The sequence below is a fragment of the Salmo trutta genome, chromosome 10 (assembly GCF_901001165.1).
Source record: "Salmo trutta chromosome 10, fSalTru1.1, whole genome shotgun sequence".
NCBI lineage: Eukaryota > Metazoa > Chordata > Actinopteri > Salmoniformes > Salmonidae > Salmo > Salmo trutta.
In genome coordinates this window covers 23009167-23032540 of record NC_042966.1, presented here as the reverse complement: position 1 = coordinate 23032540, position 23374 = coordinate 23009167, and the positions used below count along the sequence as shown (strand labels likewise).

The window sequence follows — 23374 nt, the reverse complement described above, 5'->3', positions numbered from 1 at the left end:
GAGAGAGGGAGAGAAAGAAACAGGGGGAAGCATAGAGGAAGAGTGTTAGAGTGAGACAGAGCCAAAGGTAACAATTGAGTGAGAGGAAGACTTTAAGAGAGGGAGAGAGAGAAGGGGGGAAATATCAATTGAGGGAGAAGGGGAGAGGTAGTCTGAAAGAAATTGTGAGAGGAGAGGTGGAGAGGGTGACGTCACTTGTTGGATTGCAGTATTGAGCCCTGCTGATTACTATAATCCTGATTAGGAAACCGAAGGGAAAAAAACCAGGAGCCCTGAATGACAGAAAGAGAAAAGACGAGAAAGTCCTTCACTACCACCAGAGAGAGACGGAGGTGGAGAGGAGACGGAGAAGGGAGGAGAAACAGAATAAGAAGAGGAGTAATTTGAAAGGAAATGTTTTAATCTGGGAATTAGGAGCACAGGAATCACAGAAACTACAGAAAGGAACCACATAACCACAGTAAGTAGATTATAAATCTGTGTAAAAAAAATGTATTTTTTTTTTTTAAGACAAAGTCCCTGGATTATAGCTACCTTTCTTTAGTCCCTGCATTATAGCTAACTTCCTCATTGATTTCTTCTCATATTTTATTGGATTATAGCTACCTTTCTTTAGTCCCTGCATTATAGCTAACTTCCTCATTGATTTCTTCTCATATTTTATTGCCTAATTCTGCCCACCCTTTTAACCTCACCTCATACTTGTCATTCATACCCCCATGCCCTCCCCTCCCCACATTCTTCTTCCTCCTATTCCTTCTCCTCTTCCTCCCCCCAGGCCAGGATGCCCACTAACGGTACAAACTGTCCACTGAAGCTGCAGTTTGGTCTGATCAACCACGAGAGTCGCTACCTCACCGCAGAGGCCTTTGGCTTCAAGGTGAGATACCTCATCTGACACAGCTTAGTCTTACTGTGTTCCTGTCTAGACTGGTGCCAGTCTGGTCCTGCTTTAGCCAACTCCTTTGTCGTTTTCATGCCAGAGTAGAGTAGATGCCAAAGAAGTTTATCTAAAGCAGGAAAGAGTTAGAAAGGGTGAAGACAGGGGAAGAGGGAAGGCGTTTTAGGTAGACAAGTGGAAACTGTCTATTCCCAGTGCTCTTGACAGTGATCTCTCCTCCATCAGGTGAATGCGTCGGCCCCCAGTCTGAAGAGGAAGCAGGTGTGGACATTAGAGCAGGACTCCCAGGACCCCCAGGTGGTTTACCTCCGCAGCCATCTGGGCCGCTACCTGGCCTCCGACAAGGATGGCAAGGTCACTTGCGAGGCCGAGGGCCGGAACACAGACTGCCGCTTCCTAATCGCTGCCCAGTCAGACGGCCGCTGGGCACTTCAGTCGGAACCCTACCTGAGGTTATTCGGAGGTTCCCGGGACTACCTGTCCTGCTTCGCCCAAGTGATCACAGAGGCAGAGTTATGGGCAGTACACCTGGCGCTCCACCCACAGGCCAACCTGCTCAGTGTCGCCCGCAAGCGCTACGCCCACCTGTCACCCGACGACGGCGAGATCGCCGTGGACCGGAACATTCCATGGGGCGTGGCGGCGCTCCTGACGCTCGTCTACCTGGATGGGAAGTACCGGCTCAAGACCTGCGACAGCCGTTACCTTGGCAACGATGGGAAGCTGTCAGCGGAGAGCGGGCGGGGCACGGGGTACACGCTGGAGCTGAAGTGTGGGAAGCTGGCGTTTAAGGACTGTGAGGGGAAGTACCTGAGTCCGATGGGGCCCACGGGGACACTGAGGTCTGGCAGGTGCAGCAAGCCGGGGAAGGATGAGCTGTTTGACCTGGAGGAGAGCCACCCTCAGGTGGTGCTGATGGCAGCCAATGGGAAATACGTGTCTATACGGCAACGTAAGACACACACAGTATACACAGTAGACAAAACACATTATGAACATAGATGTCACACACGCATAAATATTCAGTATACACCTCTTTCGTTCTCTTTTTTTTGTTTTCTCTCCCTCTCCTCATGTGTCACTTCTAAAACTACTCAACTACTACTACTACTACTACCACCTCATATTCTCGTACCACTTGATACCTACTGTGGTAACTGAGCTTTCAGATGTACAGAAAATACATTAGCAGCCGTGTTGAATATGCATGGACCTTCACCACTGCCATTCGATGTGGATGATTGACAGCAGATAAAGACTTGTCAATAATTATGGGTAATGTAGTCTTCAGGTTCCTTATCATATTGTCTGAGGTTGGGTGTTTCCTCGAAGACGAGATGAACACAGTTGATATGTTGTCATGTTTGTGCGTGCGTTGATCGATTGTTCTATTTCTAACATATCATTATTGTATTGTTAAAGGGAAGTTCTAGTGGTGTAGAGTCATTCCACTGCCTCCTTACAGTAGTGTAAATCCCTCCACAGCATAGTAGTCTTTTTGTATTTCAGGCTCAGAAAACATGTCACCAGGTCAGTGGGAATGAGATTTGCAAATTAAAATGGCTGATTATTCCAGTGCAGCTTATGTACAGTGTAGACTTCATCTCTGGCATACCCTGCGTGCATGACCACTGTGAAAAGTGTGTTACTGATTAATATTGTCAGCATCACTGTGTAATATGATAATGTAGTAAGTTGTGCCTCTTTCCCATTGCCCGAGCCACAAACAATTCTGGAATCAGTTACCGGGTCGATGATAATGTCATAGACTCGGTAACTGATTCCAGAATCTACAGTGTTATTAGAATCTCATCTAGACTTGAATCTAGAGGGAATCTATTCCTAGAATCTCTAGAGTGTTCTGTGTATCGTCCGTGTGTTTGATGCTGTGGTCTTTGGTGAATATTCTTGTCTGAGGAGTAGTGTTACTCTAACCTGAGGGTTGTAACTGTAGCTGTGGCTCATTGTTCCTGGTTAGCACTACGATCTGCAATAACCAAATGACTGAGTGAGACGAGCAGAAAGTGATTACCTCGAGGCCTGAGGGGTATAGGAAACCTCATGAGGGCAGGGAAGAAAGGGCGGTGACGCACCTCTATGCTAGTGCTGAAAGACACTCAAACAGGATACACAAAACATTTCCTTACACTTACTTTTTCCACTCTCATTCTCTCTCTCTCTCTCTCACACACACACACACACACACACACACACACACACACACACACACACACACACACACACATACACGCACACACACACACACACACACACACACTCAGACGACAAGTGCACAGACACATATGCACTCACGCACTTTCTCTCCCTCTCCATCTTGTACCTACAAACATGCATTACACACACTCTCTCTTTCACAAACACAAGCTTTGTCTCTCTCTTTCTCTCTCTCTTTTACAAACACTCCTGTATTGGTGAGTGATGAGGTGCAGAGTGTGTTAAATAATTGATAGTGCCAGGGCGGTTGTTCATTGAAGGCGGGGAGTCTGTTTTCAGAAACCCAAGACCTACTCTAACTCTATGGCTCTCTGGCCAACAGCACACCAGGGGCATAGCCCATAGCAACTCAGCCCACCAATCAGAAAGACAACTGGGTCAGTCAGTCAGCCACAGACCCCAGCCCAGGGATGGAGATAAAGGAGGTAGAGAGGGCGACCCAGGGAGAGAGCTGCGAAGAGAATAAAGGAGGAGAGGGAAGGGCAAGTGAGGAAAAAAGAGTTAATGGAGGAGAGGAAAGGGAAAGGGTGAGGGTTAGAAAGGAAAAGACTGTAGGGAACAGCCAGGGGAGAGGGTGGGGAGAGAGGGTTAGTGAGGTAGACAGGAGGAGAAGGGTGGAAGGGGAAAGCGTATATAGGGAGAGTGATGGGAAAGGAGGAAATAGAGAAAAGAGAAGAAAGTGAGCAGAGAGTGGTTGTGAAAGTACATGAGGAGGAGGAGGAGGAGGAGGAGGAGGAGGAGAGAGAGAGAGCGGAGAGCATAGTCAGATATAGAAGACGTCACCTTCTCTATGTGTTCGCACATAAATCAACAGGACTGCCAGTCCTCCCTGAAGAGCAGACGTGTCACCGTCAGATCGTTCACAAACACAACTAGGCTCAGAAACTGACTTGATACTTCTCTCTCTTTCTCTCTACTGCCTTCCCACTCTCTTTCTATTAAAGCGCCCATGTTTTATTTATTTTACCTTTATTTAACTAGGCAAGTCAGTTAAGAACAAATTCTTATTTTCAATGACGGCCTAGGAACAGTGGGTTAACTGCCTTGTTTAGGGGCAGAACGACAGATTTGTACCTTGTCAGCTCGGGGATTCGAGCACCACATGTGGTGTGTGAGTTTCCATGCGCATGTGTGTGTGTGTGTGTGTGTGTGTGTGTGTGTGTGTGTGTGTGTGTGTGTGTGTGTGTGTGTGTGTGTGTGTGTGTGTGTGTGTGTGTGTGTGTGTGTGTGTGTGTGTGTGTGTGGGTCAGATCTGTTATCATGTCTGTCGTCACCTCTCTCTACTCCCTCGGGTACATCGATCTGGTCTGGGAAGAAATTGAAAGAGAGACGAAGGCTCAAATACACACACACACACACACACACACACACACACACACACACACACACACACACACACACACACGACACACACATCATCCCGCTACAGTCTGATAGACAGATAAAGGATGCAGTGAAATAAACAAAGAGAAAGAGAAAAAAATTAGAATAGCAATGGAGGAGAGCAAGTGAGAAAGATACAAAGGGGAGAGAGAGAGGGATAGAGAGAGGAAGAGAGGGACAGTGGGCTGTGGCATCATTAATAATGGATGGCAGAGCGACTCTCTGATGTATTAGTCGTGCCTGATCCAGTTTTGGGTGGGCGGGCTTCCAGGTAGGCCAACACCAGGAATTGGAGATGGGTCTGTGGTCTGTTTTAAACCTTACACTACACTCTTAGAAGAAAGGGTTCCAAAAGGGTTCTTCGGCTGTCCCCATAGGAGAACTCTTTTCGGTTCCAGGTAGAACCCTTTTCGGTTCTACCTGGAACAAAAAGGTTCTACCTGGAACCAAAAATAGTTATTCAAAGGGTTCTCCTATGGGTACAGCCAAAGAACCCTTTTAGGTTCTAGATATAACCTTTTTTTCTAAGAGTGTAGACTAGCACACTCTACACTAGACAAGTGATTTTTGAACCTCTCGTTGGGGTCCCCCAAACGTTTAATGTTTTTCAACTATCCACAGCTAGCCCTTAAGTGAATCAATTCAGCTAGTTCAGTGTTACAACTAAACTGCTAACCGTCTGGGGATCCCCGAGGAGAGCTTAGAAAACCACTGCCCTAGGCTATGTAGCAGTCAGTGTGCATCATTTGGTATGATTGACCAACTGTAGTGTCAGCAATGCCTTTCAAGATATCAGATAGATGCAGTATCAGATAGTTACAAAACCTTCTATTGGTACCCCCTGAGTTATAAAGCCTTCTATTAATACCCCCTGAGTTATAAAACCTTCTATTGGTACCCCCTGAGGTATAAAACCTTCTATTGGTACCCCCTGAGGTATAAAACCTTCTATTGGTACCCCCTGAGTTATAAAACCTTCTATTGGTACCCCCTGAGTTATAAAGCCTTCTATTGATACCCCCTGAGGTATAAAACCTTCTATTGGTACCCCCTGAGGTATAAAACCTTCTATTGGTACCCCCTGAGTTATAAAACCTTCTATTGGTACCCCCTGAGTTATAAAGCCTTCTATTAATACCCCCTGAGGTATAAAACCTTCTATTGGTACCCCTGAGGTATAAAATCTTCTATTGGTACCCTCTGAGTTATAAAACCTTCTATTGGTACCCCCTGAGTTATAAGGCCTTCTATTGGTACCCCCTGAGGTATAAAGCCTTCTATTAATACCCCCTGAGGTATAAAACCTTCTATTGATACCCCCTGAGGTATAAAACCTTCTATTGGTACCCCCTGAGTAATAAAGCCTTCTATTAATACCCCCTGAGGTATAAAACCTTCTATTGATACCCCCTGAGGTATAAAACCTTCTATTGGTACCCCCTGAGTTATAAAACCTTCTATTGGTACCTCCTGAGGTATAAAACCTTCTATTGGTACCCCCTGAGTTATAAAACCTTCTATTGGTACCCCCTGAGGTATAAAACCTTCTATTGGTACCCCCTGAGTTATAAAACCTTCTATTGGTACCCCTGAGGTATAAAACCTTCTATTGGTACCCTCTGAGTTATAAAACCTTCTATTGGTACCCCCTGAGGTATAAAACCTTCTATTGGTACCCCCTGAGTTATAAAACCTTCTATTGGTACCCCCTGAGGTATAAAACCTTCTATTGGTACCCCCTGAGTTATAAAACCTTCTATTGATACCCCCTGAGGTATAAAACCTTCTATTGGTACCCCCTGAGTTATAAAACCTTCTATTGGTACCCCCTGAGTTATAAAACCTTCTATTGGTACCCCCTGAGGTATAAAACCTTCTATTGGTACCCCCTGATGTATAACACTTTGTATTGGTACCCCTGAGTTATAAAACCTTCTATTGGTACCCCCTGAGTTATAAAACCTTCTATTGGTACCCCCTGAGTTATAAAACCTTCTATTGGTACCCCCTGAGTTATAAAACCTTCTATTGGTACCCCCTGAGTTATAAAACCTTCTATTGGTACCCCCTGATGTATAACACTTTGTATTGGTACCCCCTGAGTTATAAAACCTTCTATTGGTACACCCTGAGTTATAAAGCCTTCTATTGATACCCTCTGAGTTATAAGGCCTTCTATTGGTACCCCCTGAGTTATAAAGCCTTCTATTGATACCCCCCGAGTTATAAAGCCTTTTATTGGTACCCCCTGAGTTATAAAGCCTTCTATTGATACCCCCTGAGTTATAAAATATTCTATTGATACCCCTTGAGGTATTAAACATTCTATTGATACCCCCTGAGTTATAAATTATTCTATTGATACCCCTTGAGGTATTAAACATTCTATTGATACCCCCTGAGTTATAAAATATTCTATTGATACCCCTTGAGGTATTAAACCTTCTATTGATACCCCCTGAGGTATAAAACCTTCTGTTGATACCACCTGAGGTATAAAATCTTCTATTGATACCCCCTGAGGTATAAAAGCTTCTATTGATACCCCCTGATTTCCTGTCTTCTTCCTCTCTCTCATTCTCTCCTCCTTTCTCTCCTCTTTCTCTCTTAGCTGGGCTGTAGTCTGATCACAGCTGAGCTCAGGAGACTGTTATGGTGATGGTGTGGTGTGAAATGGACACACACACACACACACACACACACACACACACACACACACACACACACACACACACACACACACACACACACACACACACACACACACACACACACATGAAATTGGACAATAAAGTGTGAAGCAGTGCTGAGATGAGAGGGGAATCTGATCAAACAGAAACACAAGCCCTGGTGATAAGATAGAGAATAGTTTTTAGACTAAGCCAATAGTTGCTTTAGAAAGCTGGGTTGAATGTAACTAAGGAGGACCCTAGTGCAGAAGACTGTTAGAACGTAAAGGGGTTGGTAGAATCTGCCTGCCTGTCTGCGTGCATGCCTGTGTCTTTAATTAATGTTAATGCTATTAGTATTCTGCATAATGGAGAGAGGTCTTTGACAGTATGGTGGGTTATGGGCCATCCACATGCGTGTATAAGGGCATGCATGTGTGAGTGTGTAAGCGTGTGTGCCCATGGATTTCAGACAGCCTGTATTGACAGTTATGAGTATCAATAAAACTTGGATTGAACATACCATGAACTGAGTTTGACTGACCTCACACCTCTGGCCCCTCCCAGGTGTGAGTATCTCGGCCAACCAGGAGGACGAGACGGACCTGGAGACGTTCCAGATGGAGATTGACAAGGAGAGCAGGAAGTGTCTGTTCCGGACCAACGAGGGGAAATACTGGGCCCTGGTGGCCCACGGAGGCATCCAGACTACGACCACAGAAAGGTAACCCTAACTCTAAACCATGGATGTCAAACTCTAGTGTCTGCCGGTTTTTGTTTTTTTCTTTCAATTACGACCTAGACAACCAGGTATGGAGAGTTCTTTACTAATCAGTGGCCTTAATTCATTAATCAAGTACAAGGGAGGAGAGGAAACCCTCAGACACTCGTCCCTCCGTGGAATGAGTTTGACACGTGCTCTAAACCTAAGACTAACCCCTACCACTAACCCTAGCTCCAGTCACAACCCTAACTATTTATCATCCAGGTCTGCCAACACCATGTTTGCAGTGGAGTGGATGGGCCGCAGGGTGGCACTAAGAGCCAGTAACGGGAAATACATCTGCACCAAGAAGAACGGCCAGCTAGCAGCCGTCAGCGACTCCGTAGGTAAGTGTTTGTGTCATTAAGTGGGTGAGTGGCTTCCATGGTTCTTATGCTTTTTAAACCAAAAATCCCTTCTTCTCTCCTTAATTTCTACCTCTACCTCTCTTCCTCCCCTTTCCCTCTCTTTCCCCTCCCTCTCTTCCCTGATCAGGTGAGGATGAGAAGTTGATTCTGAAGCTGATAAACCGTCCCATGCTGATCCTGCGAGGGTTGAACGGCTTCATCTGCCACCATAAGAACTCCAACACGCTGGATGCCAACAGATCAGTCTATGACATCTTCACACTGCATTTCAGTGATGGGGCGTACCACATCAAAGGTGAGGATATGATATGCACACTCTAGCTTATTGCATAGAATTCAATGCATTTTTTCATGAAGAATTTAAGAAGTTTCGTGCAACTGCTTTTATTAATCTATTGCTTTCTGCTTCAATCTGTCTTGACGTGTAAAGGCCTTTCATATAGTGCTGCCGGTCCATGTTGTCTCTCTCTAACTAACCCCTTGTAGGTGAGGGGGGGAGGTTCTGGTATGTGAACAGCAGTGGTCTGGTGTGTTCAGACGGAGAGACACCAGATGACTTCTCCTTTGAGTTCCTGGAGCACGGACGCATCGCCATCCGAGGCAAGAACGGCAGATACCTGCGAGGCCAGGGGGGCATGCTGAAGGGCGACGGGGTTACCCCCGACAGCTCTGCCCTCTGGGAGTACTGACCTATATGGGGGACACTCTTCTACCCTGCTTGAGTTTACCCCTAACCACAGATCTAGGATCAGATTGGGGCAGATTACCAGATTACCCTAAACCCCATGTCCTAAAAATGAATGAACAGATTGGTAAAGAATATCTGACCCTAGACTAGTAGTTAGTGGCAATTTCTGCCCTTTCCCATAGGTCCCTTTCTGCCCCTGTCACTCCCCTCAACCTACTCCTGGCACGCCAGCCAATGAAGAAGGCACAAAGAGAAAACAGACTCTTATTACAGGGGAGGTCGAGGGAAGACATATGTTTAAATGGATGCACTAATTGTAAGTCGCTCTGGATAAGAGTGTCTGCTTAATGACTAAAATCTTCATTTAAAATAAGGCAGAGGTCCCATGTTTTCAGCTCAGAAGAGCCTGGTCAGAAGAAATGAATCATGTTTGCTGGAGTCAACACTGTTCAGTGAGTCAAACAACACTATGCTTAATAGGTTTATGAGAATTTTTGTATGTTTTTTAAAATTAGCATGTTACCAGTAAAAGTCAAGGTTCAGAGTAAGTATCATACTCACACATAGAGGACTAGTCATGGCTTGGGTTTTCATTTTGCAACATTGTTTTAGCTACAACAACACTATTCATGATACAACAGTAATACAGCTACTAATATTTCCATTATTTCTATTCCAGCTGCAAGGACTGACCATCCATGATATCAAAACGATAGTTTAACCATGTTTTCAGGCTATATAGTGTTTGTTTACATTTACTTTGTTTACAAACAAACAATTTACTTTGGAGTAAAATAAGCTTACATTTTGGGTTCTGATAGTTAGACTAAGCTCATGAGACATTTATAAGTTATTTCTTTTGATTTTACCTTTATTTAATTAGCCAAGTCAGTTAAGAACAAATTCTTATTTACAATGACGGCCTACCCGAGCTAAACCCTAACGACACTGGGCGCCACCCTATGGGACTCCCAATCACTGCCGGTTATGATACAGCTTGGAATCTAACCAGGGTCTGTAGTGACGCCTCTAGCGCTGATATGCAGTGCCTTTGACCACTGCACCACTCAGGAGTTCTTCAAGAATCAATGGGTACATATCCTTAATTTAGAAGTCCAAAAATGGATGTAGCAACTGCTGATTGCCCCTTTAAAATAAATAAATATTATTTTGAAAGAATAGCTGTCAAATAATTAGCATACAGGGAGGGACCAGGAAATGTAGTCACAGTAGATGGATAAGAGACACATTTTAATACCACATGTAGACATATTTCTGAAAATGTGGGCACAATCAGAATGTGGAAAAGATCAGGAAAGAGGATGCATGTTAGCACCAGGTATAAATGAGGCTAGAGGAGTTGACATGGCCTGGGTTTTCAGTTCTGAAGTGTCTACTGGTCATCTGTAGCTCAGTTGGTAGAGCATGGCAATGAATGTAGTGTTTGCTATGCCAGGATAGTGGGTTTGATTCCTGGTACCACCCATATGTAAAATATATGCATGACTATAAGTCCCTTTGGATAAATATGTCTGCTAAATGGTATACATTATTACTACAGCAGCTCCAAATACTCCAGAACTACTATACACACAATGCTACAAATACCTATAGAGACACTCTGGTGTAAAACCAATGTGCCTTAAACCAATTGTCTATTACACTCTCTTCCACCCCTCTCTCTCACTCGATTCTCTGGTTTCCCCAATTGTTCCTTTCCATTCTTCCCTGTCGTTTTGCCAATTCTGACATTGTAAGCGAGTGACAGTGTGGAGAGGTGTGTAATAATAAACTCAGAAAGTCACCAACTCATCGTAGCTGAGTCATCATTAGTGGACAGCTTCCTTAGCATCGTAGCATCGTAACATTAACAAGCATGACAGGCAGCTGCATCTCAAACGTTACCCTCTTCCCCATGTAGGGCAGTAGGTCCACTTCTAAACACAGACACATAGAGTAATGGCTTCAGGTGATAAGTAGGGGCCCTCTATATGGGATATAGGAGTGTAATGGGTGTCGTTTGAGATTTGTACAGGCTTTTCCCTACAATCAAAACAGTAACACGTCAGGTGTAACAAAAGTACATGATCATCCTAGAAAGAGTATAGTGCTAGTGATTTACAGCCTGTCACTTGACTATGATACTTCATTTGTCTTTTTATTCTTTTCAAATAATCCATTCTTCTGAAAAGTTTTGAAAAACTATAATAAAAATCATCTCTGAGATGTGTAAAAGTTGTGTTTCGTGTGTGGATAATGTTGTCAGTGAAGTGACTCTTCAAATCCGTTGTTTTAATTTTACAGGTACATTTTAATCCACACACACACACACACACACACACACTACCTGCAATGTACTACTTTACAAACATTCACAGAAAGAAAGAAATGCTGTTTGTGTACTAAAACAGCAGAGGGAGACAAACAGTCATTCATTTCTCCTTTGCAGGACAAGTATTGGATAGTGGAGTGTGGGGCTGAGAATGAAGATGAGGAGAGGATTGTAAATGTGTGGATGAGGATGTTGTGGATGAGGAGCGTATGTGGGATGGTAACGGGGTCAGAGGATGAGGAGGGGGTTCTCTCTGAGTTGCCTGTAAACGCTGAACAGTTTCTTGGTGGTCTGTTCCGTGGTCATCCCCAGTCCAATGGCTTCTGGGATACGAGCCTCCTGGAGAAGCTCAGATAGGACCTGGCAGGGGGGAGGAGGAGGAAGAGGAAGAAGATAAAGAAGAGGAAAGAGAGGTAAGGCTATAGACACAGAGAAAAGTTTAGAAAATACTACAGATTGTCTGTTTCTTGTGTGTTTGAGGATTTGTGTGTTTGAGGACTTCTTTCAACCTTTATGTTACAAGGTAGTTTGTTGTTAGTCTGGTCTCACCTGTGCCCGCTGTAGGGCCTGTCTCAAGCCCAGTCCCTGGACTCCCATAGAGGACTCCTGTGTGCCAGCAGTACCCTGGAGCAGAGCCTTTCAACACACACAACACACAGGGTGTTAGGGAGGAGAGGATGATGTAGCAAACAGGCACAAATGTTTAGGATTCCCTACCTGTACACGGCTTAACACAGCATGGTGTAGTCCACACACGGCTGCCATGGAAGAGCACTGCACCTGCACCTCCACAGCCTCCCTCACACTGGTGTCCCCTACAGTTACCTGGCCAACAACATACAGGTACAGTCATTCTCAACACATGTACCTCATACTATAGTCTCCCAGGAAAGTTAAACATGAGTGAGTCTAAAAGGATACAACCGATACAACATGATACACGTGGTCCCGTGTGGCTCAGTTGGTAGAGCATGGTGTTTGCAACGCCAGGCTTGTGGGCTCGATTCCCTACTGTAAGTCGCTCTGGATAAGAGCGTCTGCTAAATGACTAAAATGTACAACTATAATAATACAATAAATGCAGATGCTTTTTTTAAATATTATCCAACGAGACTTAGTCATGCATGCATACATTTTATGTATGGGTGGTCGCGGGAATCGAACCCACTACCCTTGCGTTACAAGCGCCATTCTCTACCAACTGAGCTAAAGTACCACAACTGATAGACCCAGTATCAATACAATCATGTTTTCATGATATGTACAAATATTAACTATAAAAAAATACACACCTCTTTGGCTGTGAGTTTGACGGTGTGTCGCCCTAGACACCGGGCGTAGACCACAGAGCTTTCCTGTCCTTCCTTGTCCCCTCTGCCCCTCCAGTCCTCTCCTCCTGTCCCCTGTGACAGCAGCCAGCCCAGCACAGAGCCACACACACCCTGAGAAGGGCCAGCAGAGCCTGGTGGCTCCAGTCCTAGTGTCCCTCTCAGTAGTTCTGTTGAGACCTTGATGCTTGCTGAAAACAGCCCCCTATCAGACGCCACCATCCTCTCTCCTCCTCCTTCTCCATCACCCCTCCCAGAACCCCTGATCTTACGGGTGCTCAGGAAGGCCTCAACGACATCCATCGAGACGGTATGCGGGGAAATGGAGGGTCTGTTCGGGTCCCTGTGAGGGGGCGTGGTCCCGGTCACCTGCAGAGCGTCCAGCCAATCCACTGTCAGCGTGTCAAGGGGCAGACTGATCCATCCACCCTCCAATCCCAGACAAGATGCCGGATCCCCATTTGCCAGGAGGCGGGACAATTCCTCAGACCCCAGCAGGCTTTGCAGGGAATAGGTGAGCGAGCAGCTAACCGTCACAGGGAAAGATGTGTCCCCCGCCGCTGTTAGGGGCAACGACACTTCCATTCTCCCACCCGGCTCTAGTTTCTGGAATGGGAATGAGAATGTTTGAGAGGTGTTCTCCCCCCCTGCAGGAAGAGGGTAGGATAATGGTAGAACTCGCACACAGAACGTCCAGTTCCGTTCTAGAACGTAAGGACTAGAATTGTCCAGAACACAGGTCAGATTCAGGGAGTCTCTCTGTAGCAGGCGGCTCCACTTGGCAACAACGTGACACCTGATTGGCTTCTTGCTGACCGGGAGCTGCTCTCCACTGTTCTGATTTGCTAGCAGTAGGCAGCAGACATTGAGCACCTGATTCAGGTGTCTGAGGGAGTGGTTTTTGGACTGGATGGTGCTTTTCAACACAGATGCTCTGTGGGTCACGCAAGAGCACATACAAGTAAATTAACATGCACTATTCATCTGAATAAAACATGTTAGATCTACCATTAAATCTACTGCATGCCTCCTCACCTCTCACACACATCTCCAATGGCTGCAAGGAGGTCCCTGACTCTCTGTCCCACCTGTGATAAGGGGAGCCTGGGTATGCCCCCTGCCTCTGTCCCCTTAGGCAGGGTCAAACGCTGGAGCCTCCCCCGGAGAGACAATGCCACCAACTGCACTATGCCTGTAACACACACACAAACACGATCCGTAAGACAATAAACTTGATAACAAAGATTGATTGCAGAAAATATTGGTTGAGCTGAACACACACCTTACCTGAGGCATTGTGTGAGGGCCCAGCCAGGGCGATGACCCTGCAGACATTAAGGCTGACAGGACTCTGTAGGGTAGCAGACTCCCTGGGTCTCATCATGGCCTGTCCCTGGCCTTGCCTCTCCCTGTGGCTGACCACCAGGCTCTCTTCTGGATTTGGAGCTGCCGCTCGCACCCCTGGGAGATCCAGGGCTAGAAGATCTGACCCTGTGCTGTAGTACAGGCCCACCCTGCCTGCACACACACACACCACAGGCCCAGACACACACCCCTCTGTTAATGCTGCTACCTTGCCCCCCTCCTCCGGCCCCCCTTCACAGGTTCTGACCAGCACCACCCTCCCCCATTGGCCTACTGCCACCAAACACTGTGGACCATCATTTGTCCCGGTCGTGGTTCCGATAAACGTGATTGGCTGCTCCATGCTGTGTAGAACTCTAACGCAGGGGCCTGGTCGTCCTGGGGGAAGTAAGGGGAGGGAGCAGAGACGCCCATCAGGCAGGCCGCAAAGGATCATGGGGGAGTTGATGAGGGCAGCGTCGACGCCGAAGAGGAGCTTGAAGAGGAGAGGCTCCAGGAGAAAATGTTTGACGCCTAGTGAGGATGATGATGATGACAAAGGTGGTAGTTTTGTTGTTGTTGAGGATGATGAAGATGATGACAAGGGTGGTGCATCACTGCTGTAAACGCAAGCTAACACAGGTCGCATGACTAGTCCTGCGGCAGCATTTTCCTCGGATTCGACATGGTGACCAACTGAAATGACAGGTAGACTAAACTGAGTCAGTTTCTGGTGGTCAGCTGCTTTATAGAGAGTAAACCACCAGGCTGAGTCTCTCAGGGAGACGGTCACCAAGGTCCCTCCGGACCCTCCCACCTCAATCAGAGAACACACCCCCTCGTCTCTGGCTGCCAGTGAATTAGACGACACCTTGAACAGAGCAGGGCCAGGGGATTGGTCAGCTGGGGGAGTGGGAGACCTGGTGAGATGGGACAAGGGGGAGAGAGTAATCAAATATACATGTCAATTTTGCATGGTCAGTCTCTGTAGTTCAAATGAAGAGGGTCATACCTAGGGTGCAGAGTTGGTAGACTGACACAGTACACCCCATCACTCTCACAGACAGCATAGACAGACTGCTTGTCCTCACTCAGCACCATGTGACACACTGGACTCAGGAACTGAAGGACAGCCTGGAATAACAGACAAGATGAGTGTTTCCTGTCCATGAAGAATATCACATATAGTTGACAGCCAGGTTCAAATAGACCCCCTGTTACTGCAACTTCAGTGTTAATCAGTTAATCAGTAATCAGTTCACCTGCTATTTACCTGTTCACAAATAATCTGTTTCTTGTAATTGTATCACCTGTTGCTATTCATCTCAGTGTTTATCAATAATCAGTTCCTTGTCATTGTATTACCTGCTACTCACCTGAGTGTTCATCAATAATCAGTTCCCCTGTGTCACCTGTTGTTATTTAATTGAAGCGGGCGAAGTGTATGGTTTGAGATTCAGCCTTACCGTCAGTTTCAGCTCTTTTGTGTTGAAGACCGACACCTCTTTGCTCCCAGTACAAATCAACACATCTTCCCCAGACCAGATCACTTTAGCAGCTGTACCCGGTGAAGGACATCCGAACTCTGCCCAAGTCTCAACAACACATCTCGTCTCCATAGCCGAGAGAACTGGAAAAATAACAGGTCAGAAAATTTTTTCAAGTTATCTTTATTGTCCCAATTGGGAAATGTATTGTGCAGTCAAAGTTCTGATCGCAGCAACTTATTTACTAACTAGTTATGTCCATAATACCTATTTGTAGGTCGTTTCAGTGCTGTAGCTTGATTGAAAATGCATCAACTGGTTGTTGACGGATGCAGAACTCCGTGGGTGTTGTTTCTGACCAATCAGCGTTCCAAACCACTTTTTTTTACCCAAACACCAAGACCGACGTAAAACGTAATGAGCCTCCCACCAATCACAACATCGCAGGCAAACATCCGCCAAAATCTCAACGTTTTAGTGCGGTGCCATCGTAAGCTTTTAGCTATTGTAAACTCTTGGTTGATAGCGTTATGTACGGAGCCAGATGCCATGCGTGAAACATGACACGTAAACGTGACATTTCAGCTGTGAACATACAAACACCAGGTTACGATTACGGACTAACATTTTAAGCTTGACCAAATCTTGTTGCAATTCTGACATACAAGAATACCTTTCAGAGTTTTGGCAGTTTCATCTCACCCCCCCCCCAAAAAAAATTATAAACCGTACACCAAACCACTTGTGAGGAGTGCTACACGAACAAGCCTAACCCAGTATAAAAAAAACGGAAGTCAGGGAAACCGGAAAAATAGGTATCCTGCACGTTTTCAAGTTAAGTCTCCATTCTCTATTACTCGTCAGTTGAGTTTACTTCATATTTAGGTAGCTAATGTAATGGATTTGTTTGCCAGCGCAAGTCTAGATAGAACTAGCTGTATTATGCCTACAACAGTGAAGTTTCAGTCTGCTAGGTGTATCTCTACAGCATGGGCATATCTCTGGGTGATGTGGACATCCCCATGTATGCACCTTCTCAAAATGTGACTAATTCAATATTGTACCATCCAATTCTGTCTGCAATCATAACCAGTAGTGTGTGTGTATATACTAGGAATAATGAAACAGACTATATGTTTGGTGAATCTATGAATTCTATATGACCACTGGAGTCTTTGCCACTCAATATTTGTTTATAGAATATTTTGATATTTATATAATCACTCATAATCTTGCCAAAGCATATTCTGTAGGCGGGGTAATTTACATTTAAAATAATTTGACATGATTTATATGAACCAGGTCATGAACATATGGACTTTGAAATTAACAAGGGAGAGGTTACATTTAGGCTAAATCTGGCATAAACTTATTCCCACACTTTACAATAACTGTTCAGTGGTCTTAGGTAGTCTCTGTATAGGCTAATCCCTCAATTGTGACACTGCTGCCCAGTTGAAGAGCTTGTGATCTCCATGCAGCACCACAAGCCTTCAGAAAAGCCCCCCTCAGCCTCAGAAGATGCCCTTCTGAAGGCATGCAGCTATAGTCATTATACTCTAATGTAGGCCCATTTGCCTGCTAGCCAAATAAAGTGCAGAGCATGCTTGATGTGGGCAACTCATCATCATTCTTTGAACATTTAATTCATCCTTCATTCACTTCAGTCAGTCTGACATCCATTCTGTCATTTGTCTGAGTGGCAATAGGAACTAAATCAAAGAGAATGGAACAGTCTTATTCATTTGTTTATTGAAATCCATGTGTGTATTCAAAATTATCCTAATTATCCAAAGGTCTTTAGCCTAGCACTTTAATAATTCAATGTTTCATTTAGGCCTATCCAAATAAAAAAAATGCCTAAATTGCAGTGCCTACAAGTTGAAGGCCTATCACACAACGTAAATATTTTACAACTCTATTTGTGTTTTATAAAGTTTTTTTTATTACAGGCCTCCCCTTAAAGAGACCCTAGCTCACAGGCCTCTAAATTAATTTTAAATGCTGCTGTGTGTTATTTAAGGACCATATAGTGATGGCTATTTAACAGTCTGATGACCTTGAGATAGATGTTTTTCAGTCTCTCGGTCCCTGCTTTGATTCACCTTTACTGACCTCACCTTCTGGATGATAGAGGGGTGAACATGCCGTGGCTTGGGTGGTTGATGTTCTTGATGATCTTTTTGGCCTTCCTGTGACATCGGTTATAGGTGTGCTGGTGGACAGGCAGTGTGCCACCTGTGATGCGTTGGGCAGACCGCATCACCCTTTGGAGAGCCCTGCGGTTGAGGGCAGTGCAGTTGCTGTACCAGGGGGTAATACAGCCCGACAGGATGCTCTCAATGGTGAATCTGTAAAAGTTTGTGAGGGTCTTAGGGGCAAAGCCGAATTTCTTCAGCCTCCTGAAGTTAGAGGCGCTGTTGCGCCTTCACCACACTGTGTGGGTGGACCATTTTAAGATTGTCAGTGATGTGTACACCGAGGAACTTTAAGCTTGTCACCATCTCCTCTGCGGTCCCATCAATGTAGATGGGAGTGTGCTCCTTCTGCTGCCTGAAGTCCACGATCAGCTCCTTCATTTTGTTGACTTTGAGGAAGAGGTTATTTTCAGCCAGGGCCCTCACTTCCTCCTCCCTGTAGGCTGTCTCTTGTTGGTAATCAGGCCTAGTACAGTTGTGTTGTCTGCAAACTTGATGATTGGGCTGAGCATGCACCCTTGTGGAGCCCCTTTGTTTGAGGATCAGCCTAGTGGAGGTGTTGTTTCATGCCTTCACCACCTAGGGGTGGCCCGTCAGGAAGTCCAGGACCCAGTTGCACAGGGCGGGGTTCAGACCCTGGCCCCAAGCTTAATAATGAGCTTGGAGGGTACTATGGTGTTGAAGGCTGAGCTGTAGTCAATGAACAGCATTCTTACATAGCTATTCCTCTTGTCCATATGGGATAGGGCAGCGTTCATTGCGATGGCGATTGCATCGTCTGTGGATCTATTGGGATGGTATGGAAATTGAAGTGGGTCTAGGGCCAGGTTCTCCAACTAGCGGCACCCGGGCTGAATTTGGCTGTTGGTGGTTTTATTTGACCCCCCAAGTATTCTGAGCAACAACAAAAAAAAACATTTGTGGAATTTTCATTGTTGGACATAAGACTAGAAAAACACCAGGAAGGTGCTCAGTGATTTTAATTTAAGAAATCTGTTTCCAAGTATTCCCACGCATAATAGATCGTATACAAATGTAAGCAAGGCTTAAAATGATTATATTTTAGTCAAACATGATATATGTTTGTGCTTCTTGTGGTCAATTTGCAGTCTACAAATGATTTGACCATCCACTCCAGAAAAAAACATCCTGAATCTAGTTGATAATCCCTGGTCTTGGGTGTCAGGTAAGGTGGAGGTGATATGATCCTTAACTAGCATTAAACAGTATATAAACACTCTAAATAGGTCAGGAGCCAGACAGGGAGCCTAAGAAGGAAGGAAAATGAATTATTATTAGCCTACAAAGAAATATATTGTGAAGCATTTGCGTGTGTGACACACTAGGCTGGTATGGAGTCAGGGACATTAAGCGCTCAGCATTTAAACAGCATTTCATTGTATTAAATCATTATAGGCCATAAATTGCGCAGGCTTTGATTTACTTAGAATTAAATACAAATGAAACAAAAAATGCCTTATTAGGCTCAATCTACAGTGCCTTTGAATTCATTTTTTGAAACATGAGTTTGGACAGAGTCTGTGGCCTCAGGCTCATGCGATGGCGCCTGGAGAGCATACCAGCAGCTGATAATATTATCTCCGGGCTTGCCAGGCTGGGGATGGATGCAGAGTTTCTTCTGTGGGTAGGCCAAAAGGTTTTTAGGCAAAATAACCCAGTCATAACGGAATGCTCCTTGAATGTTGGAATATGCCAGGCCTATTGGGCCAAAATCAAATATGGCCTATTTGTATAGATAGTAGAACAAAAATGAATGAAACTTTTAAGCGATCTTATTTTTAGTTTTTAAATACTTTGCTACAATGACACTTAATTAGCTACCCACGTAGTTCCTTTCTTTTATCATGTGCACGTAGTAAATAGCCTTCCATATCACGCTTTCGGGATATGTCTTTTCAGATTCCACAATGATTATTTAGTTGTGGACACTACATCACCGCACTCCCTTTCTTGCTCTCGGTCCTCATCTTTGTAAGTCACCTTGATTTTGCATTGGAGGGCTGGGAGCCAGAGGATGACCCAGAGTGAGTTGTTGGACAATTTTCATTGCTAAAGAACCCTAAATTGGTTCTTTGTGTCCTTTATTTCTATGTGTGTAACGTGAACGGAAGAATGCTGCCAGAAACATGTAACTAGTAATGTTGTGCAGTGTTGCCAACTTAGCGACTTTGTCGCTATATTTAGCGAGTATTCAGACCCCTCTAGCGACACACTTTTAAAAAATCGACTAGCGACAAATATAGCGACTTTTTCTGGTGTTATTGGAGATTTTTGGAGACTGACGTGAAAGCGCGTATCGTTCTTACTCTTCTCAATGAGCAGCAGGTGCTACCGTGGGCCCCACCCCCGTCCCAAAGCACTCACAGGCGACCCAGTCCTCGCGCAGCAGTCCCTCCCAGCTTCAGTCAGAGCAGGAGATGTTCACCCCTCCGCATCCAGACTGCAAATGAATCGCGCATGCGGGAAGCCGCCGCTGGCTGATCCCGCCCGATGTAAATGTAAAATGTTCTTTCTCTAAAATAAATCACTGCATTTGACTCACACAGCCTCAGTCACTTACTCACCTTGTCCACTGTGTGTGACTCTTTGTGACATAAGCTAAACATCTAGCTGGCTAGCTCATCATGTCTCAGTCTAAACTGTACACTCAAAATTACAGAAAGGAGTGGGAATCAAACCCTGAATTCAAAGGCTGGTTGAAGCCGTTTATTGGAGATGATACACGGGCATACTGCCTGTATTGTAAGGTTGATTTCTACACCAAACTTAGTGATGTAAAAAAACACATGACAACTCAAAAACATACTCAAAAGGCAAAGCCTTATAACAGTTCCCCCCCAAAACAGGCTGCCATTTATGGTTAAAAAAATTGACTCTGCCAAAAAGGCCGAGGCCACCATGGCATTAGCTATTGCTGAACACTGTTCCATGCTGGCATGTGATCACATTGGAGAAGCATGTAGAGCTGCTTTCTCAGACTCTGCTGCTGCTACCCACTTAAATGCACAGGACAAAGTGCACAGAAATGATTAATGGTGTTCTAGCACCATACTTCCTGAAAAAGTTGGTCGCAGATGTGGGTGACCAGCGTTTCAGCCTCCTCCTCGATGAGTCCACGGATGTAAGTGTTTCTAAGTACCTGGGGGTTGTGATAAGGTACTTTAGTGACACCAAGCAGACAATTGTATCAACATTTCTGGGGCTTGTTGAGTTGGAGGGAGGAGATGCCAAATCTATAGCCCGAGCTGTTGTGGCTTTCCTCGAAGTGTTGTCTTAAAAAAGAGAAACTCCTGGGGATGGGGACTGACAATGCCTCTGTTATGACGGGGATTAACAATGGGGTCCATAAAGTGCTGAAGGAGGAGTATGGCCTCAAATATCTGGTTCTTATTTGCTGTGTGTGCCACTCTGCAGTCATGCTTCCAATGACACCATCCCCCGTCGTGTGTAGTACTTGGTACGAGAGACTTATAACTGGTTTTCAGTGTCTCCAAAGCGCAGGGAGGCCTACAAAGCCATATATGAGACCATCAACTGTGGGGAGAAACCTTTACAGATAACCAAGGTGTGTGCCACACGTTGGCTCTCCATTGAACCCGCGGTTTCATGCATTTTGGACCAGTGGGAGGAGCTTAGGCTGCATTTCACAGTCACTAAGTCCAGTGAACACTGCTACATGGCTGAGGTTTTATACTCCATGTACAGTGATCCTCAAAACATATTGTATCTTACTTTTTTGAAGTCGGTGCTGGGTGAGGTACAGTTGGCCATCAAGGCTTTTGAGGGAGAGCAAGTAGATCCTCTTAAGCTACTTGACAGCTTGGTTAGCCTGATCAAGTCTGTGAGCAGCAGGGTGCTGAATCCACTGGCAAATGTTGATGTACTCAAAGGGCCAATAGATGGATACATCAGTCCCAAACCGTACCTTGGTTACCCTTTTGAGTCAAAGGCAGCTGAGCTCCACCTGGCGCCTGAGGATGAAAACAATGACCGAAAGCGGTGTGTAGCCTTCACCATCTCCCTCACTAATGAGTTGAGGGTGAGACTGCCGGATAACATCGAAGCATTGCAGTACATGTCAGTTTTCAATGTGGAGGAAACTCTAAAGCACAATAAGAGCTCTGGAGAAATAGAAAAATAGCCAAGCTCCTTGGCTACTCCCCTGCAGAGATGGACAAGATTGTCCAGCAATGGTGTGCCATCCATCTTAGTAAATGGAATGAGACAAACACACTAGGCTTCTGGAGTGAGATTTGGAAGTTCAGGGATGCAGCTGATATCAACCCGTTTTCAAGAACTTGCCATGGCTGCTGTTTCCGGTGTTGTCCTTGCCACACTCAAATGCTGAAGTCGAGAGAGTATTCAGCCAGATGAGTGTGGTAAAAAGCAAGCTTACAAATCGCATGTCCTTGCAGACCCTTAACTCCATCCTGTACATTCGATATGGACTGAAGCTGTCTGGTGAGGCTTGCTATGAGCACCAGCTGCCCGATAATGTTTTGCAGCTTTTTGGCACATCAGCTGCCAAACCAAAACAAATTAAGAAAACTAAACAAAAAAATTAAATTAAATACTAAGTAACTCCGCCAGAGTGCCTCTTTTGGGTCACTTTTGCCGGTCCCAAGCCCGGATAAAGGAGGGTTGGAATTGTGACATTAAAAAAAACAAGAATCAACAGAAGAAAGTTCATTTGTAGTTCTAAACATATTTAGGGTGTTTTTTACTCACTTTTTTGTCTCTCCCACAACGTTATTTCTCTCTCCTACAGCTCCATCACAATTACATGACCAATTATGCAAATTAGGCGATGATGTCATCTAGCGACTTTTAGAACAGCCAATAGCTACTTTCCTTACTGAGGACTTGGCAACACTGATGTTGTGCCAAAAGAACTGGGAACTTGGAAATCTCTGACTTTGTTTGTTGAAGACAACTGGGAACTCTGGGGAGGGGGAAAGCGAGGTCAGACTCGGAAAATCGTTTTGAATGGTCATCCAAGTCGGAAACTCTGCCATCTTTTGCCATGTTCAAAACAAGTTGGAACTGGGAAATCTCAGACTTCTGACTTCATGGATGTTTCCTGGATACTTTGAATGTTCAAAATCATAGTGTAAGAACACTTTTAAAGCCTAAAAGGATAAGATGATCCAACTTGGCTAACCACAGCAGTCAGCTGGGTAGCTGTTTAGCTTTCTAGCAAATTCACTCATTTGTAAGTTATTAATAAGCTAGTTAGCTTCCACATGTTCTTGTCAAACTGTCAAAAAATTAGCTAGCAAGCAACAAGATATGCCAAATAAATCTAAAAACCATTTCAGGGCAAATAAAGACAAGTTGCATGGCCAGGAATCAGATTTGTATATGACATCAAACAACCTACCAAGGCGGGTTGAAATGTGGCTTGAAATATCTGATTCCATGGGCTTTTTGGCTGTTCAGACTGAAGGAAAAAGAAGAGCTTCTAATCTGATAAGTAAACCAAAAAAAACGGAATTTTAGTCACTTCAAACTGCTAATGTGAACAAGGCTTTAGATCATGTATTTGCAGGTAGAGATACTTTTGGTCATGTAGTGTATGTTGACACCTGCTTGTTGAACATCTCATTCCAAAATCATATCCATTAATATGGTTTTGGTCCCCCCTTTGCTGCAATAAC

The 23374-nt window shown here is 44.9% G+C and overlaps 2 protein-coding genes across 2 annotated transcripts; one reads left to right on the top strand and one right to left on the bottom strand.

Annotated features, from left to right (window-relative positions):
* Positions 1-419: 419 nt before the first annotated feature.
* On the top strand, positions 420-9008 carry LOC115201404 (fascin-2-like). Its single transcript, XM_029765002.1, has 7 exons — positions 420-460; positions 779-880; positions 1127-1853; positions 7756-7912; positions 8177-8298; positions 8447-8614; positions 8806-9008. Exons 2-7 carry the CDS (start codon positions 785-787, stop codon positions 9006-9008), a joined length of 1473 nt encoding a protein of 490 aa, XP_029620862.1. The 5' UTR covers positions 420-460; positions 779-784.
* A 2270-nt stretch (positions 9009-11278) lies between these two features.
* On the bottom strand, positions 11279-20107 carry faap100 (FA core complex associated protein 100). Its single transcript, XM_029764988.1, has 9 exons — positions 20082-20107; positions 15478-15641; positions 15024-15145; positions 13955-14931; positions 13703-13859; positions 12632-13601; positions 12057-12164; positions 11889-11975; positions 11279-11699 (listed from the first exon to the last, which is right to left on the bottom strand). Exons 2-9 carry the CDS (start codon positions 15628-15630, stop codon positions 11568-11570), a joined length of 2706 nt encoding a protein of 901 aa, XP_029620848.1. The 5' UTR covers positions 15631-15641; positions 20082-20107; the 3' UTR covers positions 11279-11567.
* Positions 20108-23374: the final 3267 nt, after the last annotated feature.